Source organism: Lissotriton helveticus, chromosome 2_1 (assembly GCF_964261635.1).
Source record: "Lissotriton helveticus chromosome 2_1, aLisHel1.1, whole genome shotgun sequence".
In the NCBI taxonomy this organism is placed as follows: Eukaryota; Metazoa; Chordata; class Amphibia; order Caudata; family Salamandridae; genus Lissotriton; species Lissotriton helveticus.
The window spans coordinates 1,340,565,596-1,340,589,382 of NC_136059.1; the positions used below are offsets into that span (position 1 = coordinate 1,340,565,596).

The window sequence follows — 23,787 nt, forward strand, 5'->3', positions numbered from 1 at the left end:
TGACTCTTAAAACTGTGTGTCTCCCACATTGAAGCTATCAACAGTTGCTCCATTATTTTTTTCGCTCTCACTCTGACCCAGTGCTAGAAATAGTGCCTTATACTTTGATTTACTTAACTCCAGGGGGCTCGACACCTCTCCTGAGACAGATTCACTCACCACATTGGCCACCAATGGAAAATATTTCCTCATTCGTAGTAGTGTTTCGGAAGGAGCCTTGGTGCTAGAGTTACAGCTGCCCTCCATTTAGGCTAAAACAAATGTTTTGATAAAAAATCTACATTTGGGCAAGCAACATCAGTTTAATAATGCCCTCACAAATAATCTAATGGCTACCTGCTTGTAACCATGTTAGTATTGTGTAGGCCTTTACCAGTAAAGTGAATCATAATGCATTCCCCACCACTCCTGGATAGAGAATCTGGCTTGGACAATGCACATTGGGCAAGAAGTGGCCAAATAGGTAATCACGCAGGCGGGAATGAGGTTTACGGTTTTGTACGGCGAAGTGCAGGCTTCACTGATGGATGTGCCCTGTGATGGATTCCGCCTCTTTGGTGAGATGGCGGACTCTGCTTGGGAATGCATTAAAAGCAGTAGAACTTTCCTTGGTGCTGTTTGCCTTTGACAAACAATCTCCACAACAGTTTTGGAAATTTAGGGGCTCCTCCTGAGGGCTGGCGTAAGACAGACACAGGATTCCCAGTCAATGATGCAACATACAGCTTAGAATTTCAGGACTGCTTTTGCGAACCCGGCAGGCAGCATCTGGGCCAGCAGAGGCATCAGTCTTCGAACCTTTTCCTCTGCTACACCAGTCAACAAATCTCTTTTTTTGCCCTCAGTGATGCAGGCCCACCCAGTGGGAGGTAGGATCCAGCTCTTTCTCGGGTTTGGCTATCCATCTCATCTGCCATTAGAGTATTGCAAATTACTCAGAACGCTTATGCCCTACCCGTTCTTTCTTCCCCACCTCATATCCCTCTCATACCAGAAAAGATTTCAGAAAAACATCTGTTCCTCCTGCTACAGGAGAAGAACCTTTTGCCCTCCAAAAGAGATGCAGGGACACTGAGTTGCAGATTCAGGAGAACTACGGTTCAAAGGAGCAGATAAGGGGTCGGGAACAATTCAGATTACAGGTGTGGTCTTGCTTGTTGCTGGCCTCCCCACTGGTGCTGGAGTGCAGATTTTTGTTGAAAAAACCTCACATAGACCCAGCCTCATGTAGATTGAGCTAGGCTTCTGTTGGGCTGGTGTGCAAGGCAGCTTTGACCTTGGTATGGAAGCTGTTTAGGCAACTGTAGTGTGGAATCACATCGTCATTGAAGTGCAAATCAAGCAAACCTGAAGACTCTGAAGAACTGGCAGGAAGTATCATATAGCGAACTACCACAGTCTCATAAGAACTCCGTTTAGTCTTTTGTTTAGAGGTGGCTCAAATTAATCAGAATGTCAAAGATAGAGCATTGGCTCACCTAAGTCCAGTTTCTGTACACATTTTAGATATTTTATTTTTCAAGGTCTCATTGTAGCTCTCAACCTTTCCATTTGATTTAGGGTGATCGATTAAAGGAAAGTGTTGTTTAATCCTGACCCTTTACAAAGTTCCTGATTACAGAGAACACAAAGTGGGTTTCTTTCTCGCTTTTGATCCCACGAAGGTTTTTGAACCTTGGGACAAAATATTGGAGCAGTTTCTTACCTATAGTAATAATTTCAGCTTGGGCACATGGGTAAGCTTTCGTTCATCCAGACAACATTCATACTAGAGCATAAACATAAGAAAATCAATGCATTGAATAAAATCTGTTTGCACACAGGTGGTGGGGGAGGGGGGGAGGGTAGTATTGATGCCTTTTCCCGTTTTGAACATTTAACAAGTACCACAGGTATGACAATTCTGTTGGGTAGTGGAAGGAAAACAGGGAGCAAACCTTTGTGTACCTGCGGCCAGTGGCTATCATGACTAATATTGGCCACACCATGGTATAATCATTGTAAATTTGAGAGCAACCACTCTTCTTTGGTTATCCCACCACGCTTAATTGGGGTATCTTTTGCAATTGTATATTAGCCATTTATTCTTTTCATTGTGAAGGGAACATTCTTGTAAGTCAGAAGTGTCCTTTAGGGTGATCCTAAGGAGTTCATCAACCTGGGATATGTAGAGACTGATTTCTGACTTGGGAGACAAAGCAGGTTTTGTCCGTCATGAGTGTATTGAAGTGTGTAGCAGCTTAGACAAGTAGCCTAGGAAGGCAACTGAATAGCATTAGGCACACTTTTTGCATAAAACCAATTTTTAAACAGGGCTCCTGTAGAAGTGAGCAACCCTCGCTGCATCTAGAGTTGGCTAAAATAATGGACTACCCTAAAGGTGTACTTGCAGTCAGTTTTCTGTGCAATTAAGATACAAGCACAAACGAAGGCTACCATATCAACTACTTAAGCGGAGCGTGCATGCAGTAAACATCAACTCTCAACAGCTTTGTGTATGATAGAGACCGCATAACCATCAACCAAATTACTTTTAATGTCTGAGACCTAAACCATCAACAAAGTGTACAATATCAAATTGGGTAGGGGTGCACAAATGAGGTCAACATGACGAGAGGTCTAACGGGCAGTTGTTAGGCTGCAATCTTGAGTTGCCTCGTCGAGAGCTTTGGGAAAAGGGAAGCATTTTTCAACACAGGGCATTGTACCAATGCTATGTTAGTGGCAGATAGCAATAATATTTCGTACCTTGATGACCTGCACATGGAAAGGTGCGGAGTAGAATTGAAGCGTCTCTTTACACACTTCTGTCTTCTTTTAGGCAATTTACTTATCACAAACAGAGAATCAATTTTTCATTAGTTAAATGAGCTGGAAGTAACTAGCAAATAAGTAATATATTGAACTCCTTTAGAACCTTCCAGGAAGGTGAGGGTGTCCTGATTTTTCTTTAGTGCCTGTGAGAAGATAGAAGGCACCTCTGTCTACTCTTGAGGCAATCCAGACTATACAATTTGGCCCTTTGAAAATAAGAAAGCTAAAGGGTATTGGCTAGCTGGTTGTGCAAAAATAGAAAAGAAGGTAGAGCACAAATGTACAGCAGTAAACCACACAGCAGTCATGGGTATTCATGATAAATTGGTAGCAGAGTTTGGTACAATGGGAAAATTCAGCAGTACAACAGCATTTATGGCCCATAAACCTTGCACAAATTGTAGGTTACTTACCAGGCCTTTCAATGGGTAAAATAGGAGTATTGCAAATGCTTACATTAGGTACTACAAGCCCTTGTTGTAGCAGAGCAGCATTGACTGGGTGGATGTCCGCCTCATGGCTTATCGGCTAATAAGGGATGTGGGGAAGCCTTTTATGGGTTTGACCCTTCTTCACAGGCTTTGCAGTTACAGCACAGCCCAACATGTTCAGACCACAAAGTGGAAAGAACTTTATTAAGTACTTTAGGCATTTGGTTGAGATGACTGTTTAACAGTATTGTCAGTTTCACATAAGTTATTTACCCAAAGGACCCCTAGAACATCATTCTCATTTTCTACAGTGACATTCAGATATAGACCCCATCACCTTGGAGAAAACACAGTGCAATTCAGTTTGCCCAGGGGAGCCAACCTCAGACAATTGGCAGCGCTCAAGAGAAAAGTGTGTTGGTATGTAATTCGACCCAAGAGAGAGAGCGAGGATGAGCAATTTAGTGAGGAACAAGTGTTTTAGAAATGCCAACTGCATCAGTTGTTTAACTGGAGAGCGATTTAGTTAGATTAGAAAAATTCAGAGGTTTTCAATGCAGACCTGCCAGCATATTTCCATTAATGACACATTGAACGTGTGTTCCCTTCTGATTCTGATTTTTGGGCTGTTTTAAAAAGGTAGGGTGCCAATTACGCAGGACAGATATGAATTCAGATTATTTGGGCTGATCATGGGAGTTTTCAAACACATTTGGACGATCTTGTTTCCAGTGCCCTAACTTGCCATTGTTGAGACAGGAATAACAACCAGGTAGAGCAGATGCTCCCCTTGTCCCCGGCTTCGCCTAGTCCGCGCACCTCCCTATCTATACTGATCATTGTGCCCTCCCATTCATCCCTGTTCCCTTCTTATCACCATAGGCTAAGAAGACTGCAATTACAAATACATTATTCAGTGAATTTTGTTTGTTGATTTTGCCTAGAAATACAATGATTTGCCACTGAAACCAGTTTGCCATCCAATCCATATGGTACATACGCATTTTTATACCTTGGTCAATAGATCTTCAATGAACACTGCTCTCTTCTTGAGCGGTTTTCTTGTAGTACCAGCCGTCAGAATAATGATCACACATCTTTCAAATGATGAAGGCAATCAGCTTTGTTTTGTTTTCAGTTATTAATCTAAGTCCAGTCAGTTTTAACAAGGCAAACCTCAACAATAGTGTTCAACAGTGCACCTCTAGCATCATGTAGAACAGTTTCAACAACGGATGGGTGTCACATCCAGTTTGCTCAGTCTAATGCAATCACACTTTCACTTCACCTGTCATAAATACATCTAGCATTTGATTGATGTCCACCCAGTGGGTTTATGGCAGACAAAAACAGTTTGCGATTCTTCAAAAAAACTTTTGTGGGTTGTCCTGTTTTTTAGGGAATTGTTGGTTAATGCTTAGGAGATTGGATGGGGACCATGGACATGAATGGTGACTTACCTCCCTTATCTGGGACTTGGTTACTCTCCTGTGGGTAGGAAGGCATCCGGGTGGATATGCGAGAAGTCATTTGTTTCATCATTGTCTTTGTCACTAGCTGAGGGCGTGTGTTGTTCAACTATGGGTTCTCCTTCAAACTCACGCCGTTCATCCTGCAGTCATCTTTAGACTTTTCTAAGTGATAGTTGGACAGTGTGTCTGACCGCTCCGTTGCATCAGTTTGGAATAGCGGGGTACCAAGTGAGATGGTACCAGGGGTGGCAAATGGGGAGTTATGTCAGCCTCTTTTCCTGTGCCTGTCATGTTGTTGCATGCCGTATTGGCCGCTCTTGCTGTTTTTTCTTACGAGGGGTATGCCTATGCCCAACCCATTGATCGGTGCTACTCCATTTCCAGGCGCTCCTGCTGTTCACCTCCGGCATCTCCTGCTGGTATGGGGAAACTCAGAATATCCAGTACATCCTCTTACTTTTCTTTTACAGATTGGGGGAGTCTTACCAGTAATTTGGGGAAACCTGTAAGAAGGAAGCAGTGCTGTAAGAGCACAGCTAACTCCGTCCTTCTTATGACTGATTTGGTATCGGAGTTTCTTGTGGTTGTCATTCAGTTCTACCCACCTGAGATTATTACTTTAGTTTTATACCTTCTTCATACCCAATTGAGAATGGCTGCCCAGTGTTCTGGGCTTGATTTGTACTTTGAATCTTTCAATATCTTCTTATGGTTACTCAGGCACTCCACGCCAAAGGTACTTTATTAAGGAAAAGTACTTTATATGTTTACCACTAGTGCCCTTAACCCAAGGGTCACTATACCTGCCCTTGCTTTCACCATACTGGTGGTACCCCGCCTGGGCTGGAGTCCCTTTTGCTGAGGGTTTCTCAAACTTTAATGTATCTGCCCCATTTTCTACCACACCCTCTTTAACAACACAGCTCATCCAATTGAGAGGGTGAAGTAGAAGAGTAAGCAGGGAAAGGGTGGGTCTAACAGTGGTGCCCCTCTGTATCTCGTGAAGGGGTGTAGGAAAGGATTTGGACGCTTGTACACTGACCCCCTTGCGTTCTGAGAACTCGGGGCATACAGAGGCTCTGGAACGGCTACATCCGTGCACCTCTTTCCTTCGCGTGTTTGCCCACTATGGTCTCTGCTAGGCGACCTAGGCAATCTTTGCCACTTCGTACTTTTCTAGAGCCTCCTGCTCTCATACCGTCAATTTTATGCACACATTTAACTCCTAGTATTACGGGACTCTTCCTTACCTATCCACACTTCGTTAGCCCGTGTCTTATGCACCCTTCCTGTGCATAGGAAGCACAATCAGACTTTAGGTTTCATGCAGTTGAAAATGTGTTGACACTGTCTGACTTGACCGGCGCATTATGAAGGTTGCTGTTTTCCAGGCATGCGCCCCACGGTGGATCTGTTGTTGTGTGGAATCCAGTCTGACCTCGATCACTGCATCTGGCCAAGCATAGGTGTCTGCTAGCCAAGCGTGACAGGGCTGATTAAAGAAAATGTGTTCACAAGCCAAGCGAAGTCTGAAACGGTTTATTTACTAAGTAAACAATTAGCCTGTGAATCACCGGTCTAGCCAGCCTGAGTGTGCTACAGAAGTCTGGGCTGGAGCACGCCTGTTAAGCAATTCATGGCACACATTTAAAGTATTTCATGAACAAGGGAGGGGGCTTGAGAGATTGAAACAGAAGGATCACAGAGGTATTCGAAGGCTGTCATCGTAAGAAAAGAAAAAGATTACCTTCAGTTTGTAACAAGAATGCAAACGTTTTGATTTGGATGAGCAAGCTAATCAAATATTTCTCACTTGTGAAAGGGAGGCTCAAAACATCAGAGACAGCCCACTTCCTTAAGGCACTGCTAGCCTCAGCACAAAAAAACAGGGCTGAAGTAAATTATAGTTAGGCGCATGAACTTTCTTTCCCATGAATTTTATGTTATATTGTCTCCTTCACCAGATTGAGACAGCCGTGATAGTTGTGTTGTGGCATTTGGGCATGTTAGTGGGTCCTTTTTTCAATCCCAATGGAATTGCTCAGTGGTACGGTTTTCTCCGCTGCACACACAGTAAGGTTGCTGACGATATAAGTGTGTCTAAGGCGCTTTCAGTTGTTGCACAAGGTGCTTTGTTGCACGTGGTGCTTCTACAGTGACAACGGAACTGCTGAGTTTTAACGGTTGAAAGGTTGGTATTCTGTCCCAGGTCTGCTGTTAAACTCCGCAAAAATGGGGTCAACTGCTAGTTCCTTTCTAGCAGGGAGGTGAGCTTTGAAAAGGTTTCCACTGGCAGTCCATACTCTGATGGGGCATTTGAGATTTCTCCCTGGGAAGTGCTTGCTTGTGTAATTGAAAAGGTAAAGTCAACTTGCTCTGAGTGTGTGGGTCACACTTCTGAAGTTCTTCACCCTGCCATGAGGGATTTGGAGGTTGGTACTTCATGCAGAGATCATGCAGTATCTCGTGTCAGACTTCCAGTTCCTTGCGTATATAAGATCTGTGCCTGCCTTTTAAGTGACACTACAGACTTGCATCCAGTGGAGTATCAATTGCAGCTGGCAACGCCACCAAAAAGCAGACCGAGGGAACAGCAGTTGTAGTGTTTCTCCCAGCAAAAGAATGAATCCATTCCCTCTGTGACTACCATAGTGGCACAAGGCATAGGATGCCGTCCACCAAGAGGGTGTCACTGGGGCAGGCAGGCTGATGTCATAAGGTGTGAAAGGGGCTATCACGAGGGGTTTCACCTCTTTTGTGTCTGCGGTTTTCTTAGCAATTACCTCTAATCCATTTGTTGGGTTTTTAGGTTCAGCTGGTCATTTAGAATATTGCGCTGGGTCGTGGTAATGTTGTATACAGTTGGATGGGCTTGCGCTGTTTAACCAACCGCCTCGCTCATCTACAGGTGGCTTAGCCCATTGGGGCGGGGTACAGTTTCATTGACTTTGAGTGCTGCTGCCAGCAATCTCCGGGACCGCGTTTCCTCATGCTGTCTGTCTGGATGTCCTGCGCTGCAGGTCAAGTTCCCTCCCTTCTTTCCAGTTTGAATCCTGTTTTGTCTGTGAAGATTTCTGAGGCTATGCTGCTTATGACTGCTGGAAAAGGTGAAGGCAATTTAAAATAAAAAATAGTGTGGAAAAATATAACTTTATACCACTACAGATCCGAGTCAACACTGCGCTCCAAAACCATGAATTGGCAATCCCGAAGGTTGGTTGGAGATCTAAAAATGCCCCCTGATGGGGAAAAGTCTGATTGAGCAAGAGAGGTAGCTGATTCAGCGGTTGCACTGCCCAACAAGAGAAGCAGCGTCTGGGGAAGAAGGCTTACGAGTCACGCTTCCCTTCTCATTGTGTCCAGGCATAATTGTCTGTCTTGTGCCCTTTAATACCACAACCAGCCTGGCGTTGGTATATAATAAACACTTCTTATAGTGATGATCTGGGTTTGCTGGCCATAAATTATGACCATACCATAACTACTTGAGCTCAGCACCAGGAGACCAAAGAGGCCAGAAAACATTGTCTGCATAGGGCTGACATCTACTGATAACACAAAAACTGTTTTTCACGTGCAAGGTCTCAAAATCGTGGTAAAACGCATCGGATTTTGGGTAGCCTACATGAGATTTAGCAGTCTGATAACTCAGTTTATCGGTTTATTTTCCCCGGTATGATTACTGAGCATTGGAAACCTTATCTACACTATGCATTGCACTTGCACCAAAAACTTTGTGATTTGATGCATTGTTTCAACTGTAACTTTGTAATGCCACAAACAGTCAAAGACAAGGGCCTTGTACCTTAAATTAGGGTTCTTATAATAGTTTAGCTGACTACTGTTATGGTTTGCCTTGACTGGCAAACTCTAACATGTGCATCTGTATTGAGAGAAATTAATCTTTTTGTGTACTTGTCCTGACTGCTTAAAATGGGTATTGTAATCTGGGGAACACATTCATTTCCGTACATCCAGTAGATGTACATGTCTCCATATCCTCTTTAAGGGGTCAAACTAGTCCTGACATGTTTGCTACGCAAAGCACATGTATTCTCGATGTTGTGTACTCAAGTAGTTTACAGTCTCCTACTATTTCAAAGGGGTTTGCAGTCTTTCAATGCACTTTTGAGTCTTGATGTAAGTTAACAGACGAGAAGTGATTTATCTCTGTTAACATTTTACCCAGATGTTTTGTAAAGCAGTAGCCATTGCTTCAATAGCCATTACAAATAAAAGCCAAGACAGTGGGCATCCTTGTTATGTTCTGCATCCTAGTGTAAACCAGGAAGTTTGCACCCTGTTGACTAGGATCCTGGCTTTAAGCGATTGATATGATACTATGGCTATCTACATAAACGTCTCCCTTAGATTAAAATGTTTCCAAGTCAGTCTTAATAGACCAGCTCCCCCCAATGAATGCTTTTATCTGCATCAAGTGAAATCGCAGGCCTACTCAATGCTTTTTTGTGTGGATTTTTTGAGATGGTAAATAACCTTCCTATTGAAAGTCTGTTTGTCGTTACGGAAGCCCGCTTTATTCGAGAGCACCCCTGCTAACTTGATGTTGAGGCGCTTTGGCACCTGTAGGCTCCACACTGCATCTGACACTTGCCAGATTTGTGAAGGACTACCGCATCTGCCTCTGTCATAGATGGCATGGACTTGTCTAGGTCATAAGGCTAGTGGCAAACACTTTGTAAAACTCTGCTGTAAAACTTTAAGATCTCAAAGCCTTAAACCACTTGGTAATTTCAATTGCTGCCAAAACCTCAGTCTCTGAGATAGGAGAAGCTATTTCCTCTCAGTTCAGCTGTCACCTGTGAGAATATCAAATTTTCTGAGAATTGTTTATGCTTAGTCTAGGGTCTTAGGGTGTCTCTGTATCAGTCCCTATAGTAGTCCGTGAATAGCTTTGCTTTATTCCTGTTTATCTGTTATCCTGACTGTATTTGATTATTTTTCCCTTAGAAGGCATTAGCCAAAACTATGCATATCCTATAGCCAGCCGCGTAGACCTTTCACTTCATTGCTAAAGGGGTTCTTTTTGGTCTGTTAACTGATCCTAAATAAAGTATTTAATTAGTCTTGATCAACATCTAGTGTGGTGCCGTCATCTTCTTTAAGTTCCAAAAGTAGACTTTTTTTGTACAAGATCCTTATTTCTTTTGGCAGCTGTATCAAATGTTAGTAGATTCCCTTTAAGAACCACCGCAACTGCCTCCCAGAGTTCTGCCCTGCGTGTATCTGGGGCTTTCTTAAATCTCAAGTAGTCTTTTATTGTGTCTCTGATTTCCACTCTGTTCACTATATCTTGCAATACATGCCTAGTCATTCACCATTTCCATTCTTTTGGTGGGGATGTTATGCTATGTAAGGTGAGCATTATTGGTGTATGAACTGATATTGTGTTTGAACCTATATTGTTCTCCCATACCTGGTCAGCGCATCATGTGTTCGATTTTTCCTTTCTTTTCTGGGATATGAGCAATGCTCATGTGATTAAATAGGTGTACATTTTCCCAGTCTGACGTGGCGTTTTCCACAAGCCTTCCAAGCCATGGTCGTTCCAAACCTCAGTTAAGGTACTCTTGGAGGTCCTAGCAGTTTTGGGGCCCACTTCACGCACTCTTCTTTTTTGATGCATGCTTGTACTACTTTTCTAAGATTCAGCAAAGGAAAGCTTGATATAGTTCCAGATATTCTCTTTGCCTACCTCCTTTAGATTGTGTACGCTCATGTGGTTTTCGAAGTCCTCCTCACACTTTTCTTTTAGAACACTAATACGGATGTTCACATTTTATTCTTACACCTTACTGACCTCCTTTCCCTCCAGCTTGGCTGATCTTGTTTCTGCTGCTTCTGCCCTGTGGCCAGCTAGCTTACCTATGTTCTCATTGCGGTCAATGCTTCTGTTAGGTCTTGGAGGCCCTCCTTTAGCTTCTGTTCTATGTCTTGGAGGCCCTCCTTTAGCTTCTGTTCCAGGTTCTCTTTCCAATCCCTCTGTAAATCCAAATCCTGCAAAAGCTCGAGTTGTAGACCTGTTTTTGTTCCCAGATTGCAACTTTGTTTAAAAGCTACTTTTGTCTTTTTGCCCCTGAGAGGTGATTTTATTGTGCAGTACAACTGTTTCTGTTACTTTTTGTACCCCTTGTAATTATTTAGGGAGTGGGTTCCTGCTGCAGGATTGCTTTGGATGTTATCACCAATGTCTTGCTTTGTTTTGGTTTCAAGCCTCTCGGGTAGGGTTTATTCCACAGTTAGTCTTTCCTAGGGCAACATTTTAATCCTCTTTGCAATAATTACAGCTCTGACCCTCTCATCTCTTTAACCCTACCCCTTGCTTTTTCCCATACAATATGCTTAAGGTTTTGCTGTTCCATTAACTTGTTTCTCTTTCTCTAGATTGGCTGATTACCCCTGGAGGAGGCACACAGTACTCTGTACTCTACAGCGCTAACCTGCACCAGACATATTACTAGGGTCTCGGATGCCTGACCCTTAGCAATAAATCCCCCTATTTACCTCCTGATTAGTGGCCCACTTAAGAGGTGCGCTTTTCATGTTTTTCTTTCCAGGCCTGCTGCATGCCTTGTTCTGACCCCGGGAGTTATTGTCTGGCTGGCTGCACTGATCCAGAACAACATGTAAAGCGATGGGGCTTTTTTATTTTTCCATTTCCTGGTGTCTTGGATGCACTCATCTGCCTTATGCATAAATTGGCCATCTTTAAATTCTCCCATTCAAAGTCCATCTCACTGAACCCGGTTTCTCAGTTGAATTCTTTACCACAGCTGACCTCCTGTGTCTTTAAACACCGGGAATGTGGAGGGGCAGGGAAGGTGAGGGTGTGTTGGGATTCGCCCATCTTTACTTTTTCATCAAGAGCACTGCACATTGTTACTTGTTGATGGCATCTCCCAGTTCTCTGCCACATCTTGCTCTTACATTGCTGGAATTTTTTGATTTATATTTAGGTATATTAGTTGAAAGCCCTATCGGTTGCAAGCGGAGCCTTAGGGATACTGTTGTAACTAAAGGTAGACTGGTCCATGTAGTATCTTCAGGTATCTTTATTCAAGTAAGATGTTAAAAGATGAGAGCCCTACCAGGAGCAGCCTCACTGCTGCTCAGCCCATCACCAACTGACTCTCCCACACATGAACATTCCATTCACCAACATTCTCTCACAGGCTGAGCAGCAGTTAAACAGATACATGTCCGCCATCTTTTCTGTACTAGCCATGCCCCTCCCAAGGCACAATGTTACTGAACATTAATAGGAGACAATGTAGGAACAAATCAACAATTTTACTTCGTATTAAAAGCATATTTACTAGGCCAAAATCAGTTATTGTGTTGACAAAGCCATGCTGATACACTGGAACCTAATACCAGAATTCAGACATATTAAAAGCGGCAGTGGTGACTGTATGAGGGGTCAAAGGTACACATAGAGGTGAATTTTAAGGTAGGTCCCAATCCTTCAAAGAACAAGCATTTGCAATGCAATAGGTCTCGCATATGTGAGAGTTAGACTTATTGGCCTTGTTAATGACAATGTGTTTTTCTTATGCGGTTTGGTGTAGAGTGGATGTAGGTGGTGTGTAGCCTCGACCAAAAAATGGCAAAAGGATGTATTACTGTCACAAATTGTGCCGCATTACACTGCATATTTGACCTTTTCTTGCCTCACAATCTAGTCAACTCTGCAGCATAATTTGATCCTCCCATGCCACCTAATGCCAGTGGCCCTGGTCTTGTTGTGATATATGCTCTGAAGGGACACCTATATTTATCTTGGCAGGCCTTGTTCAGAATCAGATGGAATCCGGCATAGGCAGTGCTGCAAAGAATGGGTGATTGAGGGCATTTGATGGGTGTTATGACAGAGCATCGCTAGTGCCAGCACATAACAGTTTTGTTTCAAAATACTTCCCAGTCACCCTGAGAAGTAATCTTGCTTGAGAGCGGATCAATGGGGGAATTAGCATGGGGATAATGTGCAACCACATCCGAGACTCTTTCAAATCCTGGATATTTACAGAAAGTGTTGGGCTGCTGGGACAGATATCCAAAACCCAGAATTATCATGGTGAGATACGACACTCAGCTCATGCCCACCCTTCAATTGGGATAGTCCTGTAGGTGGGTAACCATGGAGTCGTCTTGTGCCCTCTATGCTGGACACCATGGCTTGCGTCTAGGTCCTTTGGTTCTAGGTTGCCTAGCATTACTATGATGATGGAAGGGTCCCTTGAAGTCACTTGCTTAGGATGAACAGACTACATAAATTCTGAAGAGGAGAGCAAAGTGATCCAGAAGCAACACTTCAGAGTAGCTCCTTCCTGGAATCCAGCATTTGTACCCTGCCTGTGTGAAGGCATGGAGCAGGTCACGAGCCTTGGCATGTAGTAGGCCATAGTTATTCAAACATTAACCCATATGAGTACCAAAGGAGTGCAGAAAGAAGGAGGCTTCATAGGAGTACAAAATTAATGCATCAGAATCCATACAGTATTTCCAGTCAGTCACCAGCCCATTAATCTTCATACCAACCTGTCTGTACATTAACAATGTCTGGTTGTCTGGCAGGCTTACTCGGGCCCACAACAGTCATGTTTGCGTCTGGACAGCAGCTTCTGTCTCAGGAGTAGTACAGATGAAAGAAACATTTGTATTCTGTAATTTGGTGAGATGAGTTTAGAGGATATTCCCCCAGAATCCCCAACTCAGCCTTGTTTGTAGTAACCTCCGGTGAGTGTGTGGTGTGGGACATGTGGGTTAGAGGGGTCTGGCTTGTGAAGGAGACATGCTCTTAGTCACCCTTGCTCCTTCCACCAATTATTTGATATCGATAAGCCAATTGCATATAAGTTTCTGTCTGCTGAATATATAATGCGTATTGCGTACTATATCCACTCATCTTTCCGAGAATGTTTTATGAAATACATTTGTTCGTAGAATGTGTTTGCTGTAGATACATGTTCTGCATACTCCTGCATCTAGTGTTGGGCTTTGCCATTTGTAACTTTTACTTCAAGAAGTCTCTTGAGTTACGAGGTATATGATGACTCCTCCTAATGTCTGCTATGTGCATGGGTACAGACTCCTTTTTAGATATTTTTTTTGGCATCTGGTTCAGCCGTAACAATCAGAACTCAAGGATAGAGTTGCTCTTCAGCCCTTTTTTACACCGTTCCCGGTTGTCTTTCGACACAGATTACAGCAGAAAACGACATACATACTGCTGTCAGCTTGATACCGAGACCTCCAAAGCACTAAGGATTGACATAATTTCTACTGCTGGGCAACAGGCCTGGCGAGGGTCCTTAAGCCCCAACGCCTCTACTCCACGTTTTCTCCTTCAAGAATACACAGCTGGTGAAGGAACAGACTCCATTTCAACACCACCCCCTATGTAACACAAAATATCCCTGGTCTGACCACCAACAGGTGCATAATTTGTGTTGTCTCCTAAACACAGCGACACAAAGTGTGAGACCTGTCTGGCGTTCAGGTTGGAAAAGAGTCCTCACCGAACGGACAGGTTCTGGACACATCAATCATAAGTTGTATAGACACTCCACAGAGGACACCCTAGACATTTTCAGGGATGAAACGCCTAGCGTTGAGGGCGCAGAGGAAGTTGGGTCCTCTGACATTCCTGCACGTCAACATTTGCTGGAGGTGGTTTTCTCCTCCAGTTCTGACACGGAGCAGGAACAATTCCACTTCAACAACAAGGCAGCAGGACCACACAGATGGACAATGCTGGGGGCTGCAAGTATGGCAGACCCTCACACCAAGCTCACTAAAGTCCCTCAACTCAGGCTAGCGCACCACCCCCAAGGAGATTGGCTATTGACCCCATTAACTCATGTCAGAACACTTCCCTCATGGTAATTCTTCAGGACGTCATACCTCTTTTGCAGCAATGAGACTTCTGGAAGCTTTGGTTCCCCAGCCCACTGACTCGAACTACTCATTGGGGTAAGTGGGCAGCATTACCAGTTTAAAGTCCTAACTTTTGGCATAACCGCTGCTCCAAGGTTATGTACCAAATGCCTAGTGGGGGTGGTTGTACAATTAAGATGAGGGGGGAATTCACGTTTCCCCCTATTTGCATTACTGGCTGATCAAGCTCTTAAGCTAACAACAAATTCTCGCCTATACGGAAACTGTGACATCTCTACGCCTTGCGCTTTGCCGTCAACATCACCAAGTCACATCTAGTCTCCTCAAATTCAGCCATTTATGGGTCAACCCTTAATTTGGTAACTGGTAAAGTTTACCCAAGCCAACAAAGAATCATGACAAGGAGTCCCGGGGCCTGACCTACTATAGATCCTGAGCAATTGGGCTAACTACCCGTTCAGGCCTGTACTCTCTGTGGTAGCGCAGGTTTAGCAGTCCAAGGCTTCTTAGAAAGGGGTAGGCACAGAGGGGAGAACTCAGGCTCACAACTCAAAATACAAGCAGCAATCAATTACTGTCCAGTTAAATACTTGGTTTTGTGATAAAAGAAGTATTTTTCTATGACTGCACAGTAAAATATGACCCTCATAACCAAACACATTCCCCCGAGGTGAGGGCTCTAGTGTTTCATTAGGGGATTCCTGAGTTCCACTTCTCTCATTTTAGCAATAGTGGGTATTCTCCATACACTATTGGCAACATTCAGGTAAAGGCCTACTAGTAAACCGAGTCTCAGGAATCCCACTTCGATTCTTGACTTAGTCAAAAGTGTTCCAGCAGCGAAGTGCTGACCTGGAAGCAATTCCCCCAGGGTAGACTGGCTCAAAATCAGTTTTACCAGCAGGATCGGAGCCGCTGGAGTCTCTAGGCGGTGGCCTCCAGTAAGTCTTCCACAGGCCCAAACATGCTGCGACTGATTGATTGATTGATTGAATAGAAATTTGTAAGGCGCTACTTTGCCCGAAGGCGTCAAGGCGCAGATGATGGAAAAAAGCCAGGTACAAATATAAAGATACAGGGTATGGAGGCCTAGGAGTAGGCTTCAGTAAAGAGCAGAGTTTTAAGACCCTTTCGGAAGAGCAGAAGAGATTCCTGGCCCCTGAGTTCCAAAGGGAGCTCGTTCCAGAGTCTAGGGGCTAGAGAGGAGAAGGCCTTACCTCCCCATCTCGCTTTAGCGACTCGGGGGACGGTCAACAGATTCTGACCGGCAGAGCGCAAGGCTCTGCCGGGGGCATAGGTCGACACTAGGGTCCTGATGCCCTCAGCACCAGCACCATGAAGAGCCTTGTGAGTGATGGTCAAATTTCTTTATTTTATTCTGGCATGTACCGGGAGCCAGTGGAGATTTCTCCTAATCCTAGTGCCTGAGGAACGTCTGGGGGCACTGACGACAAATCTCGCTGCCGCGTTCTGGACGACCTGCAAGCGATGGAGTAGTTTATTACTCATGCCAAGGTATAGGGCATTGCAGTAGTCCAGTCGCGAGGATAGGAGGGCAACTGCAACCTGTTTCCGGGCCTCAGGAGAGAGGTAGTGGGTAAGTTTTCTTAATACCCTTAAAACCCCGCAGCAGGTGGAGACCGTTCTGTTTACTTGCCTGTCAAAAGCAAGTGAGGTGTCAAATATGACTCCCAAGTTACGGGCGACAGAAGAAGGCTGGGGACAAGTTCCCAGTGTCTGGCGCCACCAATCATCTGACCAGATCTCCTTATTTCCACCAAAGACCAGAATCTCCGTTTTTTCCTCGTTTAATTTAAGGAAGTTCGAGGCCATCCAGCCTGCCTCTGCTTCCATACAATTTCGAAAGTTTAGGGCCGTGGTCTCGACAGATTGGGACAGGGAGACCATGATCTGGGTGTCATCGGCGTACGAGAGTACTTCCAGTCCAAAGGTTCTAACAAGCCTAGCAAGAGGGGCCACATAAACGTTGAAGAGTGTGGGACTCAAAGCGGAGCCCTGCGGGACCCCACATTGCAGAGGCATGGCATTGGAAAGGAAGTCACCCAGTTTGACCCTTTGCTCCCGATAGTTAAGGAAGGAAGTGAGGAGGCTCAGAGCCAGACCCTTCACCCCCGTCTCACTGAGGCGGGAGGCCAGAATGGTAGGGGACAGGGTGTCGAATGCTGCTGTAAGGTCGAGTAGGATCAGAAGAGTAGTCTGACCACTATCGACCTTGGACCTATGTTGTCGGCCACCACTGTAAGGGCTGACTCAGTGCTATGCGCCTTTCGGAAGCCATGCTGAGAAGGATCAAGCAGGAAAGTCTTATCCAGAAAGGCGCTAAGATGGAAATTCAGATGAGCCTCCAACATCTTAGCTGGAGCGGGAAGAAGGGAGATGGGACGAAAGTTCTTCAAAATCCCAGGATCCAAGGAGGCCTTTTTTAGGAGAGGCTTAACGATGGCAGTCTTCCAGGAAGCTGGGAACTCACCACTGGAGATGGATCTATTCATGACTTCCAGCAAAGGGGGAAGTAAAGTGTCCCTGCAGTTTTTTAGGATTTTGAGGGGACAGGGATCAAGGGGCGATCCTGACTTAGTCGAATCTAGGAGTTTGTCCAGGGTCTCAGTCGTGAGGAGGGGAAAATTGGAGTAGATGTCGTTAGAAGCTGAGGAGTGGTCTCAGCTGGAAGGGGGAACATGAGTGAGGTTATGACTCTGAAGAGCTGAGTAAATATCCAGGATTTTAGTGTGGAAAAAGGTGGCGATCTGATCACAGAGTTCTTGAGAGGGAACTATGGGGTCAGGATGTTGGACAAGAGATAAGGAATCTACCACCTTAAAGAGATCACCCAGGGAGGTGAGAGATGAAGTTAGCTTGGAAAAGTAAGATTGCTTTTCGGCTAACACTGCCGCTTTGCAGCTCTTAAGGAGATTTTTATGCTTGATCCGTAGGTCGGCATCAGGCTGAGCTCTCCACAGCCTTTCTTGCCTCCTACACTCCTGTCTCTGAAGTCTAAGAGCTTCGGAGTACCAGGGCGCTGACGGGCGTTTCCTAGCACAATAGTGAGATTTAAGAGGGGCAAGGGTGTCCATAGCCCTAGAGATGGTACTTGCGAGCTCACGGGCAGTAGTATCGATATCCTGAGAGGGGGAGGCTTAAAGCTGGCAATAGGAGGGCCAAGTGATTCATTGGACAGGTTCCTATAGTTCCTCTTTAGAACCCAACAGTTCATGTCCGTGGGAGGGGCAGGAAGGGAGCCTGAGACAAATTCCAGGGGGACTGCTTTGTGATCCGACCAGGAGAGGGTCAAAGGGGAACCAATCTCCAGCCTGGGGTCGTTCGTAAACACCCCATCTAGGATGTGGCCAGCAGAATGGGTAGGGGATAACACTTTTTGGGAGAGGCTAAGAGAAGCAAGCGAATCCAGAAGTGACATGGTGTCGGCCGAGTTGAGATTTTCTAAATGGAAGTTAAAATCTCCAAGGATAGTCAGGGAAGGCCTATTAATAAATGGTTCGATTACTTCAAGTAGATCGGCGGCAAATGGAGACCTAGAGCCCGGGGGTCTGTAAATAAGAATACCGGCAAAGTTTTCTTTCGGGGAGGTACTAAGAGAGAAGAAAAGGGCCTGAAAGGATTTCTGGGGAGAAGGGAGGGGCTCCATGCGACAGGTAAAGGAATTCTTATATACAATGCCTATTCCACCCCCTCTGCGGTCCTCTCTATCCTGTCTCACCATAGCATAACCATCGGGGAGGGCATTAATCAAGTCGGGGCCAGCTGAATCCGAGCCCCACGTTTCGGTGACAAAGACCCAGGAGGGTTTTCTTTCCGAGACAAAATCTCGGAAAGCAAAGTTGTTACTAACCAGAGAACGGGCGTTAATAAGGAAGCCCACTTCTTTAGGGGGGGGGAGAAGGATCCTGTATCACCTCAGTCCTAGATGACTTAGTGGCGTAGACATGATTTAGCGGACTAGGGTCGGGCGTGCAGCTACAAATGAGACCAAGATGTAATTGTTCGGGAAGCAGTGTGTGATGGCACGCCTGCCGGGGGGGTCTGAGAGAAATAAGGGAGCCTGACAGGTCCCCATTGTCATCAGGTGAGGTAATAGGGGGCAGGGCAGCATGCCAGGCCCCTGGCGCCTCCTTGGCGCTGACGGGCGCAGACGGGCAGGACTCTGGCATGACTCCGGCTAGAGTCCGGCCCGTCCGCTATGCGCGTCCGCTGTGCGGAGAAGACAAACGTCCCCTTTTATGGCCGACTAGAGCGCGTCCGAGCGCTGGAATACCCCCAATATGGCCGTCGAAACCAAGTTCGCCTCCCCGGGGCCGTGCTCTCAGTGTCAATGCTCGACTGAGAGCGGCCCGGGCAGCGACTGGTCGGGGAAGGTCCAAGGACAGGAAAAACGAGTGGTTACGATGTGTAACAGATGCCCTGCACCCAATGCAATTAATTAAGAAAGGCTTTCCAAATCGAGCCTAAATAAGCTTTTTTAAATCAAGCTAAACACACAGAATAAAACTGATGGTTAAAAGCAGGCAAGAGTGCAAGGAGAGCCTCCCGGCTTGTCGCCTCAGGAGGGGGAAAGTACAACAGGCTAACCTGGCTGTCCTTGAGGCCTCAAATGTGGTCCTGCAGAAGCTGAGGGGTTCTCATTGCTCATCCAAGCTGGGTAAGTTCTTCTGCTCTTCCGGGGATACTGGTGAGGGTGAAGGTGGGTGTAGGGTGCCGAAATCCTGGTGCTGATCCTCTGTCACTGCTCAGGCCTGGTAGGGTCGCCACCAGTGGCGGTGCCTCCATATGAGCGGAGGAGTGTCGCCTCCCCAACATTGCTGCTTAGAAAGCTGGAAAAATAAATAGGTAATTCAAATGATTTTATTACAAGTTTACTTATTACCATTTTACTTTTGCAGCTTTCTGCCGAATGAAGAGGGCAAGGTGGGGCCTTTGCATCATTGTTGCTGATTGGCAGCAATGACAAGTGGCTCCTTCACTTTGCAGTGCACATGTCGGTTTGGCTGGCTACCTTGCTATGGCCAAACCAACATGTGCAGTTCAAAGTCTCCAACCCAGCTGTCTTAGACAGCTGGGTTGTAGAGCAGGCACAGGGCTCCAGTGCCTTTCTGAGCGCTGAGGCAGCCTGCCCCAGCCAATCCAGATGCTGCTCTGGGCAGTGTTGGAATTGGATAAGGTGTAGTTTGCTTTCCTATGTCACTTTGTGCTCGGAGGTGTCAGGACAACAGACTGGAGAGCGTGAGGACATGTTGCAAGTTAAGTGAAACTTTTGTTTTTTTGCTTTCCTGACTTGCTGTGTGATTGTGTGGGTGTGTTTGATTGGAATTGTGTGTGTGCGTATGTGTATGTGCACTTGTTTGTGAGCTTGTCTGTGTGCCTCACCATTTTTTAATGTCCCCAACCGTCGCTGGTCACACTGTGTCCTCTCTTGTCCGATGACTATCTGAACCAGGCCACACATCTTGCTTGGTCCTGGTGGCCCCCTCTGGCATATGTGGGTCACTGTGCTTCCACTTCACAGGGCTGTGACACAATCATGACATCAGCTCTCTTCACGGCTGCTCCACCTGGCATACTGGGTCGCTGACTTAACCTGCACACTGGCAGTGACCTGTTTGGTGCAGCAGCGATCACAGCTCACTTAACAGCGGCCCATCTCCGGCATACCAGGGTCGCCAACATTCTCTTCCAGGGGATCCTCATCAATAGTCATAAGCATTAGAATATTCCCGCCCATGCGCGGGAATATTCTAATGCTTATGACTTTGATGAGGATACCCCTGGAAGAGAACTAGGATTACAGATAAGTAACTAATCCTTCCTTGCACACAGACAACAACCTTATTGGTGTAGCAGCTGTCTTTTCACACTTTGCTACGGGGAGCCCCTCTGGACCTCGATTCCCTCCAACACACTCCTCTTCCTCACAAGGGCAAAATGGTCTTGGCAAGTAGGCAGGTGCTCCAGGACAGGTAGTCTTGGATTCCCTAGGCGAGGTCCCTTCACCCAGCTGGGAAACTAGCAGGTGTCCCCCCCCTCCCCCCCCCCCCCAAATCTGGTCACAGGCAGAAGTCTTGCAGAGCTTCTCTTCCAACCTCTCACCCAGCTTATAGGAATGCAGCTATACACATCTGTCTGGGAGGAAACCTCTGCCTCCTCTCCTCAATTGTTACCATGGATCCCTGGGTATCCCAAAATGGAACCCAGAACTTCCATGTATTGAACCATTCACAGGAACACACCCAGTACGTGCACTGCACAGTTCTTCATCCTTCATGTATTGTACCACACACAGTTACGCATATAACAAACATTCACTGCACAGTAATGCATTATACCTGCCCATATACAGGTACACATACACCCAGCGCATGTAGATCACAGATGCACTGCACAGGACTACATACCAAAGTGATGTAAGCTTAGAGTGAGTTGAGCACAAAGCCGCAGAAATTTAAATGAGCGAGCCTGTTGGACTCGCTCCAGTGACACAGGTAAAAAGGACCTGGTCACTCCTACTGATCACTACACGAAATGCTGCCATCACTGCACTTGTGCTTCTCAACTCTTAGCCTTTCACCACTTTGAGGGTAGCGCTTTCGGCACCCCTCCCGGTTCAACAAGACACAGTCTGAGAGACGAGCCTATTCCATGGCACATACACATGATCAGTGTTAACCTAAGACAACAAAAAAATCAGCATTAAGGATCAAGAAATTCGGCACTCAAGGGACTTCTCCGTCCCATCAGGTAATTGGTGAGTCATTCAGTAGGGCTGAATGGGGGAACAATTGCATGATGATCCATAGGATATCAGCGGGGCCAAGGGGAAGGAAACTAGAACACCCTCATGGCATGCCTGCTTACCAGGCCTTCATGGTGAATCCCACTTCCTAATATTAGTCAACTTGAAATTCCCCAAAAACGGAAGTTGAAAGGGAGTCATTTTTTGTGATTTGTTTTTGCATGTTGGCATAAGATTGAGGGGGTATTACCTCATGATGGCTGGTGTGTGTGTGTGGTCTTATAATGCTGATTTTGTTAACATATCTAGATTGTGAATACATGATAATGGGTGTGTTAGAGTATGTTGGTGGTTGTGCTTGGCTTATGATGTGTCTATGTATGATTGTGGGTGTGTTACCATATGATATGGGTTGTGTAGACATCACAGTGGGTGTATTGGTGGAGGATGTGTTCTTTGGATTACGGATTATCGTGTGTTGTGAGGATGTATGATAGCGGATATCTTACCACACAATTGTTTGTGTTTGGACTTAAGATGGTGGTATGTGAACTTGTAGTATCACTGTTCATGTAATTTTTTTTGGGGGGGGGGGGCAGGGGGGGTATCCCTCCAGATATCAATTGTGTAAGTCCCCAGGGCAGACCTTGCTTGTGGCACTCTGTCCTCCACGTTTTGACAATATTAGTCAGTTTGTCATATCTATTGTTCAGAAGTTGTGTTCATTTGGTGCTGTACAGCTTTCTTTCAGATGTGACTTAGATGGCAAGCGTGCCATTGGTGCGAGGAGGACTTGCAAATATCTATTCATCTCTGCTCTTCTCCTGGGGATATTATCTTGACATTTTGTTATTAGTCTCTTACCTCATCTGCCCTGCTCCCTTGAGCCCTAGACAGTAAAGCCGCTTGTACACCTGCCCAAATAAACTAATTGAAAAATGATTTAGAAGTGAAGCTGCTCAAATCCGCATTATTCATACCAAGAATGTATCATTGAGTCGTTGTGGGTGTAAGAAAGCGAAACGTCTGTGGCTATGAATCTGTATCTTGGGTTCCCTTGGTAGAATAATGTGGACCTGAGTGGTACGTTTCTCTCTGAATGAGGAAAACTGTTTTTACCATATATGCATACACACAAAAGGTGATTGGAGAATACCTCATTCTTTGGCCCTCCATGTCATCTCCGATTTGACCATCCGTATGCAAATCAGTATTGACTCTGCTCCAGTGGGGACAGTTCCGCCTGAGCTACCAAGGCAAGTCCTCTCTGAACTGGAAAGCATGCAACCCAAGACTGTTTAAGCCCTGAGCCCTAATCAAGATGAAACCGGTCCTAGGTTGCTTGTGTTTCAGTTCAGGGAGGACCTGGCTTGGCATTTGGGGCGAGACTGTTCCTACTGGAGCAGGGTCAAGAATGATTTGCATACGGCTGGATCCAACTGAGGCGGCATGGTCTGCAAAATAACCATGGACAGGTATGAGACCAGAGTAATTACCAGTGGTTGAAATTAATTGAAGCATTCCATTATTCACTTTCTGTATTCAACTTACCCTGTATCCAGCATAGCAGCTAGCTTTTTCCTCACCTTTTTTAAAGTTCCTTTGTCACATTACCTAGCAGCTTTTGCAATGGAGGGTGAGGGTCTGTTTGCTTTATAAGCTTAACCTCTTTACAGTAGCAAAAGTAAAACTGGAACAGGTTTGATATTTGGTGAAATAATGTGATAAATTAAAAAATGTAATAGTTGAGTCCGGGTGAGAGAAATTAGGTCTTCGGTTACCCAGAGTTAGTACAAATGTAGTTTTTCCTACAGCTGCCTGCGGTCGTTCAGAAGGCAACCAGGGACTCACTTATTATAGCCTTTAAAATGTTTTGTTAGCTGGTTTACAAAGCTGATGGCCAAGTGAATATTACATTAGAAAGTAATGCACCTTTGTTTACTGTACATGCTCTGTTTTCAGTTTGGTTTCTATGGTTGCTCTGCATTTCCTTTTATCGGTGCAGTGTTTTGCTCAACTAACAAGTTTAATTTGTGTTTATCAGGCAAAGTGTATGCAGTTGGTGGACATGATGGCAATGAGCATTTGGGAAGCATGGAACTGTTCGATCCACAGACTAACAAGTGGGTGATGAAAGCATCAATGAATACAAAAAGGTATGTGCAGACATACATACATGCAATATGTACATTGGCCTTTAACTCATTTCTGTGCAATATTTAATTTTCTGAGAATAAAAGAGATGAGACTTAAAAATATTTTTGGTGAAGCAAACAAAAAGAGGAACACCCAGTGCTGCTCCCATTTCTCATGAATGCAGCATGGCTCCTCCGCTATAGCGGAGGAGTGTCATCCACCTGCCAGCCGCTGGAAAGATGAAAAATGA

General features: G+C 45.4%; 1 protein-coding gene across 1 annotated transcript in view; it reads left to right on the top strand.

Annotated features, from left to right (window-relative positions):
* The window catches only part of KLHL8 (kelch like family member 8), a 335,665-nt gene that overhangs the window by 243,693 nt on the left and 68,185 nt on the right, over positions 1-23,787 (top strand). Inside the window, exon 6 of the mRNA XM_078676272.1 lies at positions 23,446-23,557. Within this exon, the coding sequence (XP_078532398.1) occupies positions 23,446-23,557 (112 nt within the window). The remainder of the gene's footprint in view (positions 1-23,445; positions 23,558-23,787) is intronic.